Source organism: Vulpes vulpes, chromosome 6, assembly GCF_048418805.1.
Source record: "Vulpes vulpes isolate BD-2025 chromosome 6, VulVul3, whole genome shotgun sequence".
In the NCBI taxonomy this organism is placed as follows: Eukaryota; Metazoa; Chordata; class Mammalia; order Carnivora; family Canidae; genus Vulpes; species Vulpes vulpes.
In genome coordinates this window covers 123,649,111-123,671,429 of record NC_132785.1, presented here as the reverse complement: position 1 = coordinate 123,671,429, position 22,319 = coordinate 123,649,111, and the positions used below count along the sequence as shown (strand labels likewise).

Below are 22,319 nucleotides of genomic sequence, written 5' to 3'. Positions count from 1 at the left end.
AGAAAACTAAGAATGTTTTGATGGGTTGAGATGGGCATAACAGAGTATCACGAAATCCAGGTCAGTAATCAGTACTATAGTACATCTTCCCTTTCAATAAATTTGAAATCTAGGGATCCCTGGGTGGCGCAGCGGTTTGGCGCCTGCCTTTGGCCCAGGGCGCGATCCTGGAGACCCGGGATCGAGTCCCACGTTGGGCTCCCGGTGCATGGAGCCTGCTTCTCCCTCTGCCTATGTCTCTGCCTCTCTATCTCTCTCTATGACTATCATAAGTAAATAATAAAAATAAAAAAATAAAAAAAAATAAAAAAATAAATTTGAAATCTATAGTCACATTACAAAGGACACTTAACAACAGTTATCACTATGTTCAAATAGTAGTATTCTCATTAACATTCTAATTTGTCATTTTATTCTTAAATACCACTGCTGATCTCCTTCAAACTAGATTTAAAATTTTTCACTACAACTAAAACACTATCACCATCTTGAATATATTACATAATAATTACGTAATAAATTCATGTTGCAGGATTCTGCAACATGGAGTCTTTGCAGCAGGTATCCATTCAGTATCTTCCCTAATAATCAACTCTAATTGTGGCACAAAAAATACTTTTGTGATTCTCATCTCTTTAAAAAATATACCCATTTTCATAATATATTACTACTGGTAAAAGGTGCAATTTTAAGACTAATATGTAAAACTTAACATCCAAAAAACAAAATATATAAGTTTGGGTACTCTTCTCTGATTTTATTAATGCAGAAATTTAAAGTAAGTGGGAGTTTCTTTGTTCATTTAAAAATATCCTTTTGACAAGATCATAGGTATTTCAGAGGCAAACGTAAATCCTGCCTCCCTCAGATTTCTCTAGAATGGACCAGTATTCAAGGTTACTTCAAAAACAACACTCACAAGAGAAGGTTGTGGAGTACTGTCCATTTCATGTACGGGAGGGACAAAGAACACCAGCCATAAATATCATGGCTACATTAACTAATTTTTGGTATAATTCTGAAGTATTGGCACGGTTTTGAAATGCCAGAATATGCATGGTTTTTTAAGGCTTATCATTTTGTGGGGGGAAAAATTACTTAAAGCAAATAACCAAATTTTCTCAATTGGTAAAAATTATGCCTTGCATAAAAATAAAAGGATTAGAGGCCTCTGTTCTTCTTGAAAACCACCCCGTCACCCCCTCTCTTTCTTTGAGAAAACCTACACAATACACATTTTGAAAGCTTTCAGAATGTGTTCTTACACAATAGACCCCCAACTAGTCAAAATGAGTTTAGGTGTATCAAGAAAATTATACACGTTTTTAAAATGGTCTAAATAGATATTAAAGGAAAGTTGCTCCCATTTTGCCAGGCACAGCATTCTGAAAGATCACACAGTGAGAAAAATCTCTTACCATATTGTAAACCATAAATTGTGTTTGAAAATAAAATTGTTAATGAAGAAACTGACATTTCTAAAGCTGCTGTTAGAGGTAACCATTCTTGAAACACGTTTATGACACAAAATCTTAAAGCTCTAAAACACAGAAGTCACTGAATTGTATTATATATTTCTTGAAAACAAAATTCAAACGTAATAGTGTGCCTCCTCCTTCAAGTTACTTTAAAATGATGAATACAAATATATATTTTCATGAACATTAAGCCTTTTTTTTTGCCAGAAGCAATAACATTTTACCATCTCAGGTAATATTTCTTTCATTTATGAATATTTAGACGGCAAAATACTCTAACTAGCCCTTTACTTTAGAAGAAAGGATAAATTACAATAAGAGGAGAAACAATGTTTAAGTAAAACAATTCAGAGTTTATATGAATAAGGGAGAATTTAATTATTCTATCTTCTTTTTTCTAAATCAAAACCAAAAATCTAGATTGTTCTCTTTAAATTTGCAAGGGGGCCCACACTCGTTATTAATAACTAAAAAAAAAAAAATACAAATATATTTTCTTCCAGTAAAAGCCATCAGTGTAAGGACCTTAAATTAAAATTCTAGGTATAAAAAACATTTTTCATAATTATAGTCGAATTTAAAATCATCTATGTATCAAAACAAATGACGCTGATGCTCATTAAGCAAAGTGCAGGTAACAAATGACCTTCAGGCAGCCAAGAGAGGCAGGAGTCTTCTCCAACACAGCTGTGAATTCACTCTGGGCTAGATGGGTATCAGCCCCTTCCTAACACAATGTGGGCCCTTTCCTAAACTAAAACTGCCCGTTTTAAAACATGAGGGATTTCTTAAAGTAAGAATATTGCTCTATCTTTACAAATGCTCCTTAATTTCACTCCCACTCACTGTCATAGCTGCTGCTGCTAGCCTCTGGCTGAGACAGGCTTCCATGCACTGCTCCTCGGGACTCCTCACTTCCTAATAACAAAATGAACAAGACGGGAGGCAGGAAGAAAGTGGGGATGGGAACAGGCTGTAGGAGAGAGAGAGGAATTTCTTCAAAACCTTTAGCCTCCAGGGTGAAATTCTGTCCTCCCTCTTTAGACACCCCAGCATTCTCTGGGGTGAATTCATGTAAACCTAAGGATGTTCTATCCACACTATATGATAAAGACAATGTTAACTGAGTTGGAGGGCAGACAATTCTCTTGGAAAGTCGAATGTTTGTCTCCACAGATGAGACTATCCACAAATGACACTATCAAAGGAAAGGTAAAATATATCCATGGCCTGACTCAACAGGGCACTTGTACATTAATGAAACTTTTCCCCAGAATAAGCCTTTACTATTAGAAGGCAAGAAATGTTTTGGAACCAAAAAATAATAAACAAAGGGCAGAGAGGTAGGAGAAACCTGGTACTGCAGCCAGTACTGCATCTCTTCATTGCATCAAATAAATCCTCTCTTGTGAAACCTGAAACCATCTTCCCCTTGCCTGAGCTGCTCACAGGTGTGCCTACACATCCCGCACTGCCCAGCTATGAAGGGGACCACATGGAAGCCCAACCCTGCCATGCCCTTTGCAAGTGGGGCCCTGTTAATGTCGATGATGGCTCTGGCTCTGCTCCATACTGGAAGAGCCTTCAGCACTAGTTTATGAGCCACCTCAGAAATGACTTTCTACTTTGCCTTTTGCTTCAAGAGCTTTGAAAAGTGATGACTTGGGGGCTCCTGGGTGGCTCAGTCAGTTAAGTATCTGCCTGCGGCTCAGTCATGATCTCAGGGTCCTGAGATCAAGCCCTGTGTTAGCTCAGCGGGGAGCCGGCTTCTCCCTCTTCCTCCCCCCCACTCATGCTTGCTCTGTCTCTAGTGCTCGCTCGCTCTCAAATAAATAAAATATTAAAAAGAAAAAAAGAAAAGTGATGACTTGAGGCTTTAATTCCTTGTGTCCCAACTTGTTGAGAGAAAAGGAGGGTTGGCACACTTTGTGGGGGGCACTCAGGCGGCCCAGGCCAGTGGAACTCAGCAGCTGCAGTAAGCCCGGGTACTACTCGCCTGATCTGGATCTTCCTCGTATCCCATTATGTACATCAACATGTGGAAATGGAAAGACAATAGCCTGAGAGGTAGGCTTTCTGGCTCTGCCATTTAAATGTCTCGTATCTTGGGCTCCCTAGATGCAAAATGAGAGCAGCTCCCCACCCCAATTTCATGATTACTGTGAATAGTAAATAATGCAATGTATGTACGAAGGACATTGTGATAATACTATACAAATATACGATCTTCTTGCATGATGTTTTATTATAAAATCATAGGTTACCTTCTTGGAAGGAAATGAAATCTGTATTTATATACAGAAAAGGCTAACAGGTAAGACTGTTCAACTTACGGGTCTGTGTGGCCTCTTTTGTCTGTGTATCGGAGCATTCCATGTCTTCAACACTGGACTGTGTGCTCTCCTCAATTCCTTTCTTGCGCTTCTTACATACAAAGATTTTTTAAAAGAAAGAGAAAGAGAGATGTAGTCTGACGGTCAAGCAAATAAATACAACTTACCGTATACTGGTATACATGCCAGTCTATCTAGGTGGGGGTGTTATCAAAACATACAGTAAGAATATATACAATCTCAGGGTGGGTGTTACCTAAGGGGAAGGGGTTGGGGATAGAAGAAAATGGAATTAAGAGAATCTTCAACTATATGTAGTCTCATTGTCGGCTTGTCTGTTATAACCACTTCTAACTTTTTATGCTTCTTATAGTTCATCACTGAAACCGTACCCATCAGGACTGATTATACAGAAACTCTGTTTTGAACATCAAAGCATTTAACAAATTTGGAATTGGCCCTGAGGCTAATGACACTTAATTCTCCCAATTTTTACTGTGTGTGTGTTTGGGGGGGGGGGGGGGGGGGGGGGGGGGGGGGGCGGGAAAATATACTTTATCGATATAGTATATAACTGCTTATACACTGTCAATCGGTGGCAAAATTCTACTCACGAATCAATAATGACCAACTTCCAGTGAGTATTTTCCTTTGTATACTTTTTATTAAAATTTTAAGGGGGACACCTTCCTATAAAGGAAGAGTCTTAAAAGTAAGCACATAGCCCTCCTAAAATCTTGAAAATAGGTTGGATTTTCCACCTCCCCTCAAGCTTTCCCAACTTTTTTTTTTTTTTTTTTTTTTTTAAGATTTCATTTATTTACTCTTGAGAGACACAGAGAGAGAGAGAGGCAGAGACATAGGCAGAAGGAGAAGCAGGCTCCATGCAGGGAGCCCGACGTGGGACTCGATCCCGGGTCTCCAGGATCACGCCCTGGGCTTAAGGCAGTGCTAAACCGCTGGGCCACCCGGGCTGCCCCTTTTCCAACTTTCTATTTATTTTTCTAGTTAAGAGCTACTTAGGAGTAAATGCTTATATTCTGTCACCAGCTAGTCTTCCCAGGTGTCTGTTCAATTTCTTTTTATTATTTTCTATCACTATGACATTTTCTAACTAGTTCAGTACAGTATGAGGGTTTTAATTTACTCAACATGTCTACATGTAGGAATAACTATGGAAGGACTTAGGAAATAACTTTAGAACTTTCTATTTTTCATATAATTTTATCCTATGTAATCTCAAATTTAAATGCGATAAAATCCAAATGATAAGTCAAAGAGCTTCCCTGGGTTGCCCAGATTTCATTTAGGAAATCCTCTCATCTGTCCCAAATTTTAGATTCGCAACGCATCGGAATATCCTCGCTTACGTTTTCCAACAATTAATATTAAGTTAAACTTCATCTGAGAATTCACTTGCTTCGGGCCATGTTGCACACTGCCTGCTGACAGCACACTGCTCTCTTGCCTGACAGCAACAGGCTCTGTTCCACAGAGACCTACATGGGAAAGCTCCCCTCTACTCAAACCACATTCCCTGAAACCCCCCCCCCCCAACCAAATGGTCAGAACTGTTATTATCTACATATTACAAATAACCCCACTGTTTCAAAAATATTCTTAAGGCAGCCGTGAAAAGATTAAAACGCTGAGGTTCCTGCCATTTTCCTAAAGAAAATTCTTCACATAGACAAAAATAACTTGACTAAAGTTTAAGAAACTTTCAAAGGCATTCATTTAGCAGATCTGTATATGGAGGTATTGCCTCTCAGAAATAGCTGTTAAGAGAGGCTGTAACTTCATATAACTGATGAGAGAAGGGGAGAGTGCCTTACATCTTTCTTTTCCAAAGTGTTGCTTCATGATTACCATCTAAACCCTGCTGGGCTGAACAGATTGGCTCGATAATTACATACAATAACTGCAGTGGGCAGGTAACCCTCAGCTGGCACAGGGCAGCTCCCCTGTGAGAACTTCCATATGCAAACTGCACTGATGGAGTGCACTAGGTACATCTTTCCTGTCGGTGCACAGGCCTGATTAACGCCAGCCAAGACTCCAAGGTTAGCATGTCAGCAGATTTGTGATGCATTAGGCAGGAATAAACACAGACACTTTTGTTCGTTCGGACCAAAATTAAGGAGGAATATTTCACTACTATATTGCTTCCTATACAGGAAAGAATGCATTTTTTTCTGATTTTAAGGAGGCAGACTTTTAGATGCTCATTATAAAGGGAGCTATCCAATACATTCTACCCAAGAACCTAGTGCATTCATCTTGTTCCCAAGCTTATTTAATAAAAAAGAGCTTTCTTAATCTCCATGCAGGTAAATTACACAGGAATGAATAAAACAGCCAGTATTCAACCACCACCACCAAAAACAACAACAAAAAAAACCACCTGTGTTTTAAGCATCATGCAATAGGTAAAGCACTGAATTTCATTAGTCCACACTTCAGCTAGGTGTCTCCTGCCCAACTTTTCTGAGAATATATTTAGTTTTGATAGAAAGGGCCAATGGTCTACAGGAAAAGACCAATTAAAAACAAAAAAACTTCAAGTTTAATAGAATCTAAGTGTGTTATTGATTTTATAAGGCAATGAGCAAAATTCCAAACAATTCACTGGCAGCTTCTTTCTCCTGATTATCTCCAAATGCTTCATTCTGTTATTTGTCAACATCCTGGGCTTCAGATAGTACATATTTGGGTTCTCCCAGAACAGAATACTACTTCACAAAGGGACTGTGCTAATGTCTGATTTTGTCATATTCCACACCAGGTCCCACAAAGTGCCTTTGCATTTATAAATGAAATCAAAATATTGTACGGCACACAAGAATGACTTATAAACTTAGAAGAGAGTTTTCTTTTAATTCAGCACAGCTAAAATATCTGCAGAAAATTAAGTTTTTTTTTCCAAAGGGCATTAGTGTATGTATTACGCATTGTATTTTTGAAGTGTTCAGATATGCTAGGCTAAAATTTAGTTAATTAGCAGCTTCTCACTTCCAGCTTAGAAACAGGAAGACAAATCAGCTAGATGCATTTGGACTGATAATTTACTAATAGTCTAAACACTGACTAGAGACCACTTAGAGACTTAAAGCTGTTTTAACGGGACAAAGAATAAAAATCTTGCGAGGCAAAAACCAAAGACCTGTTCATTCTTTGCTTCCCAGGTCCCACATCAAAAGATCACCTCCAGATGCTTTCAAAAGCCTCTAAAAAAAGCCAATCAGATCCACTGCTCTATCAAAGAAGAGGAGTATTCCAGGACTGTTGCTGGTTTTTTCCTCCTTATTACAAAAATCACCATTCTAAGTTTCCTTATTACAGAAACTTAAAATATACAACCTAAAACTTCCAAAGGTCTGGTACTTTACATGTGGCGATGAACAAAGAACTCCAAATACAAACATGTGACTCCATCCATCAGTTCATCTCATTTTATTTACTTAAGGCCACCTGAAGTCACTGGGAAAAGGTGCATACTTTATAAACTAACAGTATTATTTATTTATAGTCCTATATTCATTAGTAGCAACCAGGAGCTAAAAAAAAAAAAAAAACATGGAACATACCTTCTATGAAGGCAAAGCAGACACGTTGTTACGTAATATTTACAAAACCAGTGGAGTTAGTTAACATTCACAATATAGACAGAAAACGCTGAGGCTGGAGACAGAAGGCTAAGAGAACAGGCTCAGTGTTTCTCAGCTGGGGATGGGAAAGATCAGAACTCAGAACTCTTCATTCTCGCTCTAATTTCTATCTTGGAGCTATGTCGTCTGGTACAGGCCCTGCAGTGGACACAGCAATTCCCAGTTGCTGTGCTCTCATATCAGCGCAACCCTTCCCGAAGAGTTCGAGTCCACAGAACTTGACACATCCTATTACACACCCTATTTCTCCCGTCTACATGTGTTCCCAGAAGGCAGGGACTACTGTTCCCCATTTGGGGAGCACTCGTTGAGTCGAGCACAGTATTTTACATAGAAACATCTATGCGTCTGCACCTGTCGAGGAACTCTTCATCCAGTGTTGTAATAAGTGCTGACTTCCTATTTTACTCCAAACCGTTTACAAACTGTGTAATTTTAAGTGAACATTAAATAATTACAGGTATATTTTGAGAAAAAGTAGGAAGAGGCCAGACATAATTAGAAAAAGAAGAAATGAAAGATGGGAAGTGGGTCAGGAAGTGAAGGACTTAAAAAGAGGGGCAGATTAATTTGAAGAAAAAATCTAAAAATATTCTGCTAGAATGCATTAAAGTGATTTATTATTTTAAATGAGTTCCAGTGATAAAGGCTGTAATAAGAATCATAAATATTACAATTTCTTCTGCAATAACCTGCAATACCATGTTACCAGGGGGAGAGAACCCACCACATATTTACTAAGCACCTACTGTGCGCCTTGGTACTGTTACAGGCTGCATTCTCAAGTTGAAAAATACATGCTAAAAAATAGATTAAAGCAAGAGGAAGCTTATCTTTTATAAAAACATCAAACACACACAGGTTAAATTTATGACACTTTAAGTCCTAGAAGACATCACTTCAGAGTTCTGTAAATAGTCTTACATAGTAAGTGTCCAGTGTAACCCCACATGCATGAATGCCATTCAGTGAAGTATCAATGCACCTGTAAATGGAGCCCATGCATGACTTATTTTATTTGTTGTTCCTCTTGTTATTTGCTGAAACGTGCTTGTCAACACGTTTCATTGTCTACTATGGAGGTAGGAAGAGCATGTAAACTCATGTCAAGTTTGCTAGTTATTTCCAGGTCTGGGGGACAGGGTTTAACAACAGAAAATGTTTCATCATATGACTAACAAAGTTTGGAATATGGTGTTCTTCACCAGTTCAAGTTCTTCACCCTTAAAATACTGAAGAATGCTGAAGAATGAAGAATTTACTGTCATTGTCCGAAAATGAATTAATGCTACCTATTGTACAAAAACTGAAATCTCAGGTGACTGTAATGTGGGAGACAATCTGTGAAGAGCTGAGAGGGTGATAGCACAACATGCAGTTTACTCTTGTAGAGGAAGAGCATAGATTTTGGGTTACCCCAGAATGTTCATACTCACAAACAAGCAATAATGTTTAAAAATAAGGGACATTTGTGAGGGGTAATATTTCAGCCTCCCTCCATCTGAACTCTGAAGAAAAGAACACACAATAACAGTTAAGAAGTAATTCAGCAGCAACAGTGACAGAGTGTCACACCATAACCTTTGAGAAGTGATGGCCAAGAAAAGTCAGACACTTTTAGAAAGCACACACCACCAAACCATACTGAGGAAAAGAACATGAGTGAACACCTTTCAGAAACTTTTCACCACTGACCTTCAAGTTACAAAATATAAATAGGAAGCTTGGGAAGAAAGAGTAGAAGAGCCCCTGGAAGAGACCTTCCCTAGTTCCACAGTCCCCGATAGAAAGCAGGACATGTAATTCTGTTTCTTCTCTGGCTGAGAAAAAATCTGGAGAAAGGGGGCAGAATAACTACAATCATTCAAGACTAATTATTTTCAATAATAAACAATGATTTACCAAAATAGATGACAAAAGAGGAAATGAATAAAACAGCTCAAACTATGGAGAAGAATCCCCAATGAGGTTTCTCTTAATATGGGTTTAGATTTTACCAAACTTTTGCCTCTTCTGGCCAGGAAGGGAAAATGGGGCAGGTACTGAGGAAACACAGGTAATCCAGCCTGCAGTACCAGCTAAGCCATGGCCCTCCAAACCCTCCCAGACTGTGAGCTTCAGGCAAAGAATGTCCCTTAACAATGCCAAACCCCCAAATCCAAACTATGAGGAAAAGCGAAACAGTTTCATCAAATGGAAAAGCCAAGGATTCACAAATATGATAATCTGTTATGCCCAGATAAAGCTATCCTATTCAATATTAATACGATCCAGAGAAGAAGTATGCCAACAAAATGAGAATCCTCAGAAACAAAAAAAGAAGATGAAATAAATGATTGCAAAAGACAGCCAAGATTCCACTCTGAAAGAAAACAAAGTCCTCCCAAAAGAAGAAAACTTTATAATGTGCATTGGAGGCTTAAAAGAAAAAAGATTTAAAAAACTGAGTAAATGAGAATTGATCATTTAAAAGAGAAAACAAGGAAACTGTGCAGCCAATAAATAGAACAGTAATCACCATAGAACTTATAAATATATTAGAAACATCAAAAAACAGCAGAGAGAGCTGACAACCAAATGACATGAAGGTAAGTTCTATGGTAATTACAGATGATACAAAAGAAATAGATGAAGAATTAAGCACTTAGAAGAAAACAGAAAGGAAGACGCACATGTATGATCTCTACACAGCCAGAGGCGACTGCACACATGACTGAGAGAAATGAAAGATCACCTAAATAAATACAGGAGTATACTATATTCATGGACAGAAAGGTGGATTGTTAATATGTCAGTTCTACCCCAAAATGAGAGTCAGTGCAATCTCAATCAAAATCCCAGAAGTATTTTTTCTAAATCCCAGAAGTATTTTTGTGGAAATTAATAAACTGATCCTGATATTTATACATAAAGCAGAAGGACCAAGAATAGCTAAGACAAAAAGAACAAAGTTGAAGGAGTAATACCATCAGATACCATTATGAAGCCAGGAGTTCAAACAGTGTGGCTTGGTAAAAAGGTAAGTGGGCCAATGCCACAGAACAGAGTTTCTAGAAGCAGATCCAAACACATATTGTTACCTGAAAACCTGCTACATGCTGTGGGGACATTATAGTCTTTTCAATAAATGGTTCAAATCAACTGGTTATCCATAGGAGGTAAATAAACACAGACTCACACCATGCACAAAATCAGATGCTGTTATATCGTAGACCTTAATACAAAAGATAAAATTTCTTGATAATAAAAGAATATTTTCATGACCTTGGTAGACAAAATTTTCCCAAAAACAGAATACAAAAGGGCACTAACCATAAACAGAAAGACTGATAAATTAGGCTTCATTAAAATGCAGAACTTTCTGTTCATCAAGAAGTACTAATACATTGACACAATGAAAAAATAAACTATCAATTATAAAAAGAAAAGTGTATAATACATAGACTGCATATATATGAGGTAGTCAAATCTACCAAATCAAAAGAAAGCGGACGACCTCCTCCTTTTTCATGGACAAAAGATTTGAAATGCACCTCACAGGAAAAGGACAGTAAGACTGATGGGCATAGGAAAAGGTGTTCAAAATCAATATTCTCAAGGAGATTAAATTAAAACCACAAAGGAACACCAGTGCAAATCTATCAAAATGGATAAAATTAAATATAATGCAAAAGCTACTGTCAAGCAATTAGACGTCTCATAAACTGCTGGTGGGATTATCAACTGGGACAACTGCTGGGAGAAACTGCATGACAACACCTACTAAAGCTAAACATAAGCCCTCCACCCAAGTACTTCCACTATGTATATACCCCAGTTAAAATAAATATATGCAGTTCCCAAAAGAAATTACAAGAATGTTCTTAACCAGCACTACTGCAAATGCCAAAAACTGGAAACAGTACAAATGTCCATCAAATATCCATCAATAAAAGGGATTAAGGAATTATGATGTTCTCATATAACGGAGTGCCATACTATACAGTAACAAGAAACAGAAAACTTCTGTTGCATGCAACAGCATGGAAATCTAGACATACAATGAATAAAAGACACAAAAAAGCATAAGAAGTATACATTGTAAGGTGCTATTAATTTTCTTTAAATGGCAACTAATCTATGGTGTCGAAGTCAAAACACTGGTTACTGTTAATGAAGGGATAATGGCTGGGAGGGGGCCTGCTAAAGGTTTCCTGGGTTCAGGTGATAATCCATACCTTGATATGGGGGATATTTAAATGTGTATGTTCACTTTGTAAACTTTGAATTCCACATTCACTTGTGTATTTTTCTGTACATACGTCATAATCTCACTTAAAAACATAGGGGAAAAAAGCTACCTGGCAAAATCCAGCCAAATAATATGAGATTTAAAATACAGAGCTCAAGCAAAGATCTAAAAAAGAGAATCATTAGTAAACACTGAATCCACTTACATAGAAAACTATGACTAAATCCTCATCAGAAAACAGAAAGAAGGGATCCCTGGGTGGCTCAGCGGTTTAGCGCCTGCCTTTGGCCCAGGGCACGATCCTGGAGACGCGGGACTGAATCCCACATCGGGCTCCCAGTGCATGGAGCCTGCTTCTCCCTCTGTCTATGTCTCTGCCTCTCTCTCTCTGTGTGACTATCATAAATAAATAAAAATTAAAAAAAAAAAAAAAACAGAAAGAAATGTACTGACTTCAACCATCTAAACTTATACAAAGGAAAAGATAGTTTCTATTATTCTAGCATGCTAACCCAGCTAGACAGACTTTCGCCCAAGTTCAGAGGGTGTATCTGGGGCTATCTGACTAGAACTATAAGCTGCCTTGGGGGCAGTCACCTCGAGACAGGAAGCTGTCCACCAGAGCAGCTGCAGACCACTGGTGGGCAATGGAGGGCCTCTACTCTTGTCTCCTTGTACCATGTTTCAGGGTGAGTACCAGCAGGGATTTATTTAATGGTTAATCATTTTTCAGAGAAACTCTAGGAAGGGAACTAGCATAATACAACTTAAAAGAACCAAAAAATGTGGGAGTGGAGAAAAGGGTATGTGCACGTCATTCACAGGAAACAACAGTATATACTGTTGGGAAAAATGCAAATCGCAGGGCCACACTCTAGACCTACTCAATGAATCTCCAGGGATGAGACTTGAGAAATTCTAATGAACAGCCCCTTTTGTTGGCTTGGGCAAGTAACTTAATCAAAACCTTACAAGAAAATAGCTAATGGAGGTATTAATGTCCTTTTAACTTGCTGAGTTCTTTCCAGTAAATTAAGCTGTTCTTAACCCAGATGGGACAGGGAGGAATTCTTTAAGGATGGAACTACGTGCTATTGATCTTTATAGCCCCGGGGACCTAGCCTAGACCAGGTACATAAATTAGACCTTTATATTGTTGAATGTTGGTTTAAGAGTACACACTGAATCCAGTGCTGGAACTGTACTGCCCGATTCTAAGGCAAGTGTTCAGTTCTGATCAACAATGAAAATCTCTGGCTGTGTACTTCCTAAGGGTAGATTGATACCTAGTTTTTTTCTACTTCAGCTTTATATTATCCCCAAATCCTGTGCTTTAAATAAAACTCTTAGGCTACTGAGGCTGAAAACATTTTCAAGTGGGAAAATTCATACTTCACTCTAGTTTCCAAATTTACTGTAACATAATCAAGCATGGCTATTTAAAAATGGATAGAAACCTTGTTTCATTCCACTGCTAACCAATTCTTACAGGTTCTTACCATCATGGACAACTCTCAGGAACATAAAAGAAATATGTATATTGAATTAAAACTATTATCCCTTTCCAAAAGAGATTTGAGTGTCGTAAATACAAAGAGTACATACTTAAAAAGTTTTAAGAAATTATGACAAAGGGAAAGGAGAATACATACTAATTATAAGGATTAGCATAATTTCTATGATTAAGCATAATTAACTCTGAGCTTCCTAGTAACCAGAGCAAAAAACGACATCTTGATTATACACCCCTTGCTAAAAAAGAGATGGAATACTAGTTTATCAAAGGGAAAGTTTTCCCTTGTAGAGAGAAGAGTCCCTAACTTTTCAGTTGGTGGAGCTCTGCTATTATCTGCCTTAAATGTGTAGTATTTACAATGTATTTGAAGAAAATGTTCTGGGCTTTTAAAAAAAAAAAAAAAAAAACTTAAAAAAGAAAACTGGTCTGGTCCAACTTGTTCAGGTTACAAAAACAAGACAAAAGGCCACCTAAAATTAACAACTCATCTACAGTTACATGGCCATCAAGCAGCTTCAGGATCTTACCTAATCTGAACTTTTATTAACTTCTTTTTAATACAAAGAATAGGCCTGGGTCAGCTATGAGGGAAGGGGAAAAAAGCAGTAAACTAATGAAGCAATCTAATAGTTCAGTTGTTATTCATTTTTTTCCTCCTCTAAATGAAGCTTTATACATGTAGGGGATGATCCAGCAGGAAATTTCCAGCCTTCTGAACTACCCAAGGACACATGAGAATTTTAAGTTCACAGATGTTAGCTCTGCAGCAGACTGACCTATTCAGCTATAAAGTCAGCCAAGCTGCAGAAACCAAATTTTCTCCAGCATGTAAGTCCAAATAACAGTGATCTGAAAAGTAAGAGGGTATGGCACTGGACATGTTCTCACTGCAACAGAGATCTTTATTTCTCAATCAGCAAAATTTTAGAGGAAAACACCACAGAAGCTATCTATGAATATTAATGCACAGAAACCTGTCCTGAGCAGAAAGGTGCAAGCTGTATGTTTACACATACATGCAAACTATAAGTTTACTACCTTACTGAAAAATCCCACTCGAGCTGCCATTTTATCCTCTTCATTTCAAAACTGGACGTGGCTTTCAGCACACTTGTTGACCACAAAAATGGAGCGATGCAATTAAGACAAAACTTACAAAAGAAAAAAATTTAGATGTAGGCACATGTGCATAATTTCAGATTTGGAGCGAAACTACACAGAGACCTACTAACTGCCCAAAAAAAGTCAAATTCAAGATACAATTTCAAAATTCCCATCTCCTTTATAACGTTAACTTATAAAGTTAAAAAGAATTATAAAAACCTTTTAATAATGCTGCTTATTTTAAAAAGAGAAAATTTGCTTTTAAACCCTTTTTCTCATAATTTGGAGATTTCCAAAGGAATCTACTGGAATTTACAGAGTCAGTAACAGGAAAAGTAGTATTGTAAAAAAATATTTTTTTTCTAAGAGTAGTTCTTCTTTTTGATTTAAATGCAGCTAGCATTTTATTCAATAATTTCAGACTATAAAGGAAATCTGAGTTAATAATTTAATTAAAAATATCCAATAAGTTAAGTTTAAAGTCATACCAAGAAGTTATTTACATGCCTGCACAATACTTTGCCCACAATGTTCACTGTTAACATAGCTGTCCGATAAGTGAACCTCTTTCTATGCAGATACATAGCTTTACATAATGACATTTCTATAAAGAGCAAACTAATGGTCAAATGGTAAGCACCCCACACCAGCAAACAAACTTTCGAACACTAATTTTCAAATAGTCATTTTCAAACACTGATTTTCAAACGGTAAACGCTTTGACCACATCAACAAAGGAGGAAAAGCTAAGAAAGAAGACCAACCGCACTCAGTGGCCTGGGAGAAAAAAACACCCACACTCTAAATCGCATGCCCCATCCCAATCCCCCTGTCAGTGGTCAGTATCCCAAGTGACAATCTTTCCAGGAATTTACTAACTTGCTACTGCACATAAGAAACTGATACTTATTCATTCTTCTACAACCCTCTACATGTTTTTGTGCCTTTACTTAATGGTGATAGATATTTAATTGCCAAGCAATCTGTTACATTTTTCTTTACTGATTTATTTCCCTAAAATTAGTTTGCGGCAATTATCATCATAGGAGGCCAAAGGATAACTTAGGATCAAAATTCACCTTCGTCATTGACTTTGTTCTCAAGCCTCCATTCTCCACGGGGCTGAGGTCCAGCTTGCCATCATCCTTGCTTCCTATAGCTTTTAGTCCTTGCAAAAGAGTGTCTCGCAAGTTCTGATAGAGAGGTTTCTCAGCATAGCCCAGTAATTTCACTGTTTCCATGTATTTAGCAATTTCATCTAAAAGAGTAACACAATTGTTCTGTAATTTTTTAATCACAAATACAACAGATTTATCTCTTACTTCTAAGAAAATAAGTCACAGTAAAATTAGAATGCAAATGTGTATCCTGTTAAAATATGTTTTTTACATAAATCACTTCTTCAATAGAAAGTACGCTTTTGAAGTCGGGAGCTGTCAGGTAAGTGAAATAAGAAACTTATTTTGAGATAGAATGTAAAAGACATTTTTGTAATTCTAAGGGACAAAAGATGAGACACATATTAAAATTTAAACATGCACGAAATAACTGCTGTAGTTTTAAGGCTACAAAAACAAAACAGGAAAGAACCTCAAACAGATTACAAAGTAAAAGGTACTTAAGTACAAGGACAATCAAACCATTTTTTTTTTTTTTTTTGCCACAGAAGCCATTAATTCTATAGAAAATAGCTGCATTCTTTGTGTAAATGGGAAATAAAACATACCAAAGCCAAGTTGAAGGGAGAAAGAAGCAAGACCTACTTTTCCCATAAAAGAGGAAAATCAGCTTCTGAATGATGAAAGGCTCACTGTACACTGAGGCAGGACCAATCCCCTAAAAAGAAATCTTACTAGTCAAGATAGACACTCCTCAAGGCCAGAAATCCATCGTTAAGCTAACGACTCCTACATCCCCAGCCTCATCCGTCCACTGGCCCCCAGGAATCTGTGTGCCCACTCCTCATACAATGGCTCTTGGATCTCCAACTATCCCCTTGAATCCCAACAAATCCAAATCCAAACTCCTGACCTATCCCTCCACCTGCTCTCCTGCAGTTCCTCCCACCCCAGTTACTGAGAATTCCATCCTTCCAGCTCAAGCCAAAAACTCTTCCCACACCCCACATGCCATAAACCAAGAGATCCTGAGAGCACTACACACACACACACACACACACACACACACACACACACACACTCATTCAAACACTGACTAGCACTTACCATGCGACAGGCACAATTCTAGGTACTTGGGATATGTGAGGAAAAAAGAAATGGAAATCCCTCCCTTCATTTTCTTAATCTATAGAGGATCTATGGAAAATCTAAAGCAAACTTCACCTAATAAGGTCACATATGGAAAACCTTCCTTTAGAGGGGGGAAAATGTGAAGCATGTCCACATTCACCACTTCTGTTCAGTGTAATAGTCATCTATGCTTTTAGTCAGTACCGTAAAGCAAGAAAAGAAAGAGAAGGCAAAGAGAGTGGAACAGTTTATCCACAAACACAGCACTGTATGCAGAAAACCCTAAGGAATCTATAAAAAAAACTAATGAAACTAATAGGTAAATTTACCAGGTTACAGAATACAAGGCAAATATTTAAAAAATCATTTTCTATGTATCAGCAACAAGCAATTGGAAAATAAATTTTTTAAAAATAGATCACTGGGGCAGCTGAGTGGCTCAGTCAGTTAAGCCTCTGACTCTTGGTTCAGCAGGAGTCATGATCTCAGGGTCGTGAGAACGAGCCCCTCAATGGGCTCTGTACTCAGCAGGGAGTCTGCTTCCCCCACCCTCCGCCCATCCTCCTCCTCCTCTCACACACATACACACACACATATGCTCTCTCTAAAATTAAAAAAAAAAAAAATCTTAAAATAAAATTTAAAAACAGATCATTTACAATGGCATCAAAAAAACATCAAATACTTAGCAACAAATACGATGAAGACAGGCAAGACTTTTTACAGACAAAATTATAAAACACAGTGAAAGAAATGAAGTGGAGGATATACTTTATTAGTAGATTGGAAGACTCACTAGTACAAGAATGTCAGCTGATCTAGAGTCATGGCAATCCCACTCAAAATTCCAGCAAACTGGAAAGGGAGGGGATGTGTGTGGAACTGACAAGGTGGCTTTAAAATGTACACAGATACTCAAGGGTCAAGAATTGCAGAAGACCAAAGTCAAGTTAAGGAGCATCAGTGCTGAAGGACTTATACTACCAGATGTCAAGACTCAGTCAGAGTCATTATGACACTGTGGCGCAAGAACAGATAAAAAGAATAACAGAAAGAAGGAGTTCAGAAACAGATCCACAGATCCACAGATCCACACTTGATTTAAGACAAAGGTAGCACCATAGACAAGAAGTGGTTTCTTCAAGAAAAGCTACTTGGTCAACTGTTTATAAATATGGGGGTGGGGAAAAAATCTGGCTCATCCTGATATAAGGCACAATAATCGATGCTAGGTGGACTAAACATCTATATCTGTAACAGGGGATCTATAATTGCCAAAAATTAGAAACCATCAACAGCAGAATAGTTAAGTAATAGGATATAAATACAACAGACTACTATTAGAGATGAGAATGAACACATCACTGTTCAACACGCAACAATGGGGTCCCATGAGGATCAAATGCACAGCATGGGGACTATAGTTAATAATCTGGTACTACAGACTGGAGAGTGGCTGAGCGTAGATCTTGAGCATTCTCACCACACACACACACACACACACACACACACACACACACCACAAAGTTAACTGTGAGGTAATAGAAGTGTTAATTATCTTGATCTTGTTAATCATTCTATGATATAAACATATATCAAATCACCACATTGTATGCTTTAAATGTATACAACTGTATTTGTCAATAAAGTTAAAAAATAAATAAGTAAAAACATTAAGAAAAAAACCCATGCAACAATGGAAATGCATTTCACAAATACAATACTGAGTAAAAGAAACAGGACTCCAACAGAGCTAGCAGTCAAGATCATGAGGGCAGGGATTTTTATCTATGTTGTTCACACTCTATGATTCCATTTTTTATAGAGCTCAAAAACAAATCTTAGGGGTTGGAAGTCAGGCAAGTTAAGTTATTCATTAGCCTAGGGGGAAAGGCTCATGATTCGTAGGAGGCACAAGGGGGGGGACTCTGAAAAGCCTATAGCGTTCCACTTCTCTTATGGTACTTGGTAAGATTGCAATTTTAAACTGCATAAGGTCAGAGTGGACTACCCTAAAAAGGAGACAAATGAGCAAAGGCTTGAAAAGACATCTAAATATGTGTGAAGTAACCACTTCTCACTCCTCCCACTGCTACCTCCCTTCCCTGGATCTCTGTGGTGGCCCTCCTAGCCAGCTCCTGCTCATACTTGCCTTCCTCCCTTAGCAGTCTATTCTCAGAACAGGAGCTAGAGAGTTCCCTTAAAAATACACATTGATGTCACTCTTCTACTCCAAACCTTACACTCCTGCTCAAAGTAAAAGCCAAAGCCCTTATAATGGATGGCCTAAAACAACGCAGTCCTCTAGTTCACCAGACACATTCATTCCTCTGCCTCAAACACTGTTCCCCAGCCTTGCACAGAGCTCAATCCCTATCTCCAACTGCTCAAATGTCACCCTTCTCAATAAGGCCATCCCGGCCACCCTATTTAAAATTCCAACGCCCCCTGACTATACTCCCTACCTCATCCCCACACTAATTCTATTCCCCACTTTCTTTTTTTCCATAGTACTAACCACAGAATATACTATAAAATCACTCCTGTGTTTACTGTGTCTCTCTCCCAACTACAACATGAGCTTCATGAAAACAAAAATTTCTCTTTATTTTGTTTACTGTTGTAACTCTAGTATCTAGAACAGTTCCTGGCATTCAATCAAGCCTCAATAAAAAAAATAAAAAAATAAAAAAAAGTTGAATTTATGAATGAAATTTGGTTTCCTTTCCTGAAAGTTGAACAATAACTTAAGGAAGCTCAAATCCCCATTTAGTCCACCTTTGGAAAGGGGACTGCTGTCGTGATGAGAACAGGCCTCTATACAACAATCACACTTGAAAATACCTAAGCTCTTACGTTATGGGATATGCTGTGCACATCATGATTCTTAATCTTTTTCTCCCAGAAAACAAAAACCTTATGAACATTTAAGAAGTCTTTTCCTACCTGGCTTGTTTCTCTCAGGAAAACATTTGTCCATCAAACCAGCAATATTCTCTCTATATCTGTTAAAAATTAAAGAATGAGTCATTGTTTGAAGCTTTATACCATGGAAACTTATTAATATTTAATGACAGTAAATAACACAATAAGCAGCACTGTGTTACATCCTAAATATGCTTACAGGCTTTCTTCTAAAATAAACTGGAGAGAGAACCAAGGACTCCTCCTATTTAGCAAGTACTTTCTTATTTCTACATCAGTAGCCATTAAAACTATAGTCTCTTCAAGAAATTCTGACATACACATTTATCTTATCATGATTTTGCCCAAGATAATTTAAGTTTTCCTTTACCTCATTTTGGAATCTCTAACATAGTTAGGATCTTTCAAATTATCCTCCCATGGAAGATGACCACTAAGCCACTGGATCATGCAATAACCAAGTATTTCCAAATCACCACGTCTTGATGGGGCTGTGAATACAAAAGAAGCAGGATAAGGATACTAAAATCACTTCTAGGTATAGTTTCAAATATATACAAACCAATAAAGTAAAACAGCCAATCTTACAGTCTTGTTTTTCATCAAAACTTATCATTGCATTTAATAAAAGTACTGAATAAATACTTGGCAATACGAAAGAAGTCATTTACATCCAACTAACAGCTTACTTTAAAATCCAAATTGGCAAACTCTAGAGTTTCAAACTAAGACTATGAGCGTAGGAAATAAACTATAAAGTGGAGACACATTTAATATTGCTCTTGGAAAACCTGAAGACACTAAAATGCTATGAGCTACGGAGAGGCCCAGAGAACTGGGGGTCTCAGCTCCTCTATACTGTACGGGCCCCAGAAAAGCAAAATGCCTGCTAAAGAAAGCAGGATGATTTCACAGGTAAGAAAGTCAGTTTGCCTGCCGCCAAGTCGTGGCTGTCTAAGAAACTTATAGACTTTTAGGGGGAATAACACCCCACATTCAACTAAGCTAAAGACAATCAAAAAGAAATCCTGAGCTGAACCAAACCACCTTCCCTGCTCAAACCATGGCGTCTGTGAAGGACAGAAGGGGACCACAGGGAAAGACAAGGTGGCCGATTACAGGGCTGGAAGAGTCTAACCTCTTCCCCGGATCCCTCCCTGGCCTTACCTTGCCTCTGCAATTCTTATTTATTTATCAGCTTGTTTATTTGTAGAAGATTAAGAACCAGGGAGGAATCTGACATACCCACACCATTGTGTGCATCAATGCTGGTGAATTCAATTGTGCCATCATGACATCTTTTGGGGTCTTCCTTATATTCTTTATGAATTCCTTCTGGGCAATACCGGTAAGCAAGGCCGTAATCTACCAAGTACACCTATAAATGTCCAAGCACAAGGTAAAATCAAAGCCAAAATGATTGTACATATAATCCTTTATGGCCCAGAGATAAAATACTATCATATAAAGGTGGATTCATCTGCAAGGCCACACCACTGTATCCCCCAACAAGTGAGATCCAATATGCTAACATAGCAAATACTGAATTCTGAAAGACTTTTTTTTTGTTTTTAAAGATTTATTTATTTATTTTTAGAGAGAGAGAGCATGTGCGTACACAGGTGGGGAGGGGCAGAGGGAGAGAGTCTCAAGCAGACTCCATGCTGAGTGCACAGTGCAACACAGGGCTTGATCTAGGGCCCTAAGATCATGACCTGAGCCAAAACCAGGAGTCAGAACACTTAATGGACTTCGCCACCACGGTGCCCTAATTCTGAAGGACTTATTTCAAGAAAAATGTTGAGTGATCATGTCACTGAAGTCCAGACACTATCGCCTGACTTTATATACTTTTTAAAATAAGTATGTTATACTTGTAATTAATCCTGTCTGCTAACTTGAGCAAAGATTATAAATCTTGTACTTTTTCTTGCAGGGTCTAAAACAGAATAATTGGGCACAGAGGAAACCATCAATATTTGTTACAACTGCCCCACACCAAATATAAGACTACTGGTGTAGATGATACATGATACATTATCTTCTATTCCTCTGCTCCTTCACTTACAAAATATTCTAATTATCAGTTCATTTCATAAAAGTATTTCAGATTACAATAATGATCTGAAGAACCTTTAGATGACTTTTATCTATAATATATGAGATATATTATATAATACATAATTTAAATATTATATAATAAAGTTTCATATTTAAAACTAAATTTTAATACTACAAAGCACATATCTGTGGCCATGTATGTGTGGGTTTGATGAGCATAAAAGCTAGTAAATTTGGCTTTCTTCTAATCCATAGCCACATATCACATCTCTAATTCTGGGTAACTGTCTCACAAATGTATGCATGTGATCACAAGAGGAAACTGAAGTAAAAATATAGGGACAGATCTAACACACACATCTAACACTAGAAAAATAATCCCATCCAAAGCATATGCCTGAAGGATAACAGAGATGCAAAAATATTTTCCTATAAACAAAAGGCAGCATATTTTGGTTAATAGCAAACTGAAATCAATGGTATTTTTATTTATTACATTGTACAAGTCCAGTTCGCCTCAATTAATGGAATCCTTATGCTTAATGGAATCCTCAGCTATGTTGTTTGTTTGCTTGCTTGCTTTTAACCTTTTTAAAAACATCTAACACAAGATGTCTGGGGATCCTGCGAGTGCCTTTAAGACTTCTCCATGAGCATTCTACAAGTATACCAACTTTCCTTTGTTGTGCACGGAGAGACCCCTGACAGCCACTGTGACAGAGATGGGGCTGGGGGGACAATGCCAGGTGGACAA

At 37.7% G+C, this 22,319-nt stretch overlaps 1 protein-coding gene across 5 annotated transcripts in view; it reads right to left on the bottom strand.

Annotated features, from left to right (window-relative positions):
- VRK1 (VRK serine/threonine kinase 1) overlaps nucleotides 1-22,319 on the bottom strand; it is a 108,482-nt gene that overhangs the window by 1,701 nt on the left and 84,462 nt on the right. For 2 of the 5 annotated variants that reach the window (XM_026012552.2, XM_026012551.2), the window contains exons 8-12: nucleotides 20,750-20,882; nucleotides 19,875-19,995; nucleotides 19,526-19,584; nucleotides 15,410-15,588; nucleotides 3,812-3,902 (exon numbers count right to left, since the gene is read on the bottom strand). In XM_026012552.2, coding sequence (XP_025868337.1) covers nucleotides 3,812-3,902; nucleotides 15,410-15,588; nucleotides 19,526-19,584; nucleotides 19,875-19,995; nucleotides 20,750-20,882 — 583 coding nt within the window. Of the gene's footprint in view, nucleotides 1-3,811; nucleotides 3,903-14,264; nucleotides 14,378-15,409; nucleotides 15,589-19,525; nucleotides 19,585-19,874; nucleotides 19,996-20,749; nucleotides 20,883-22,319 lie in introns of all 5 variants that reach the window. The other 3 variants (XM_072762265.1, XM_026012553.2, XM_072762264.1) reach the window with 2 other exon arrangements.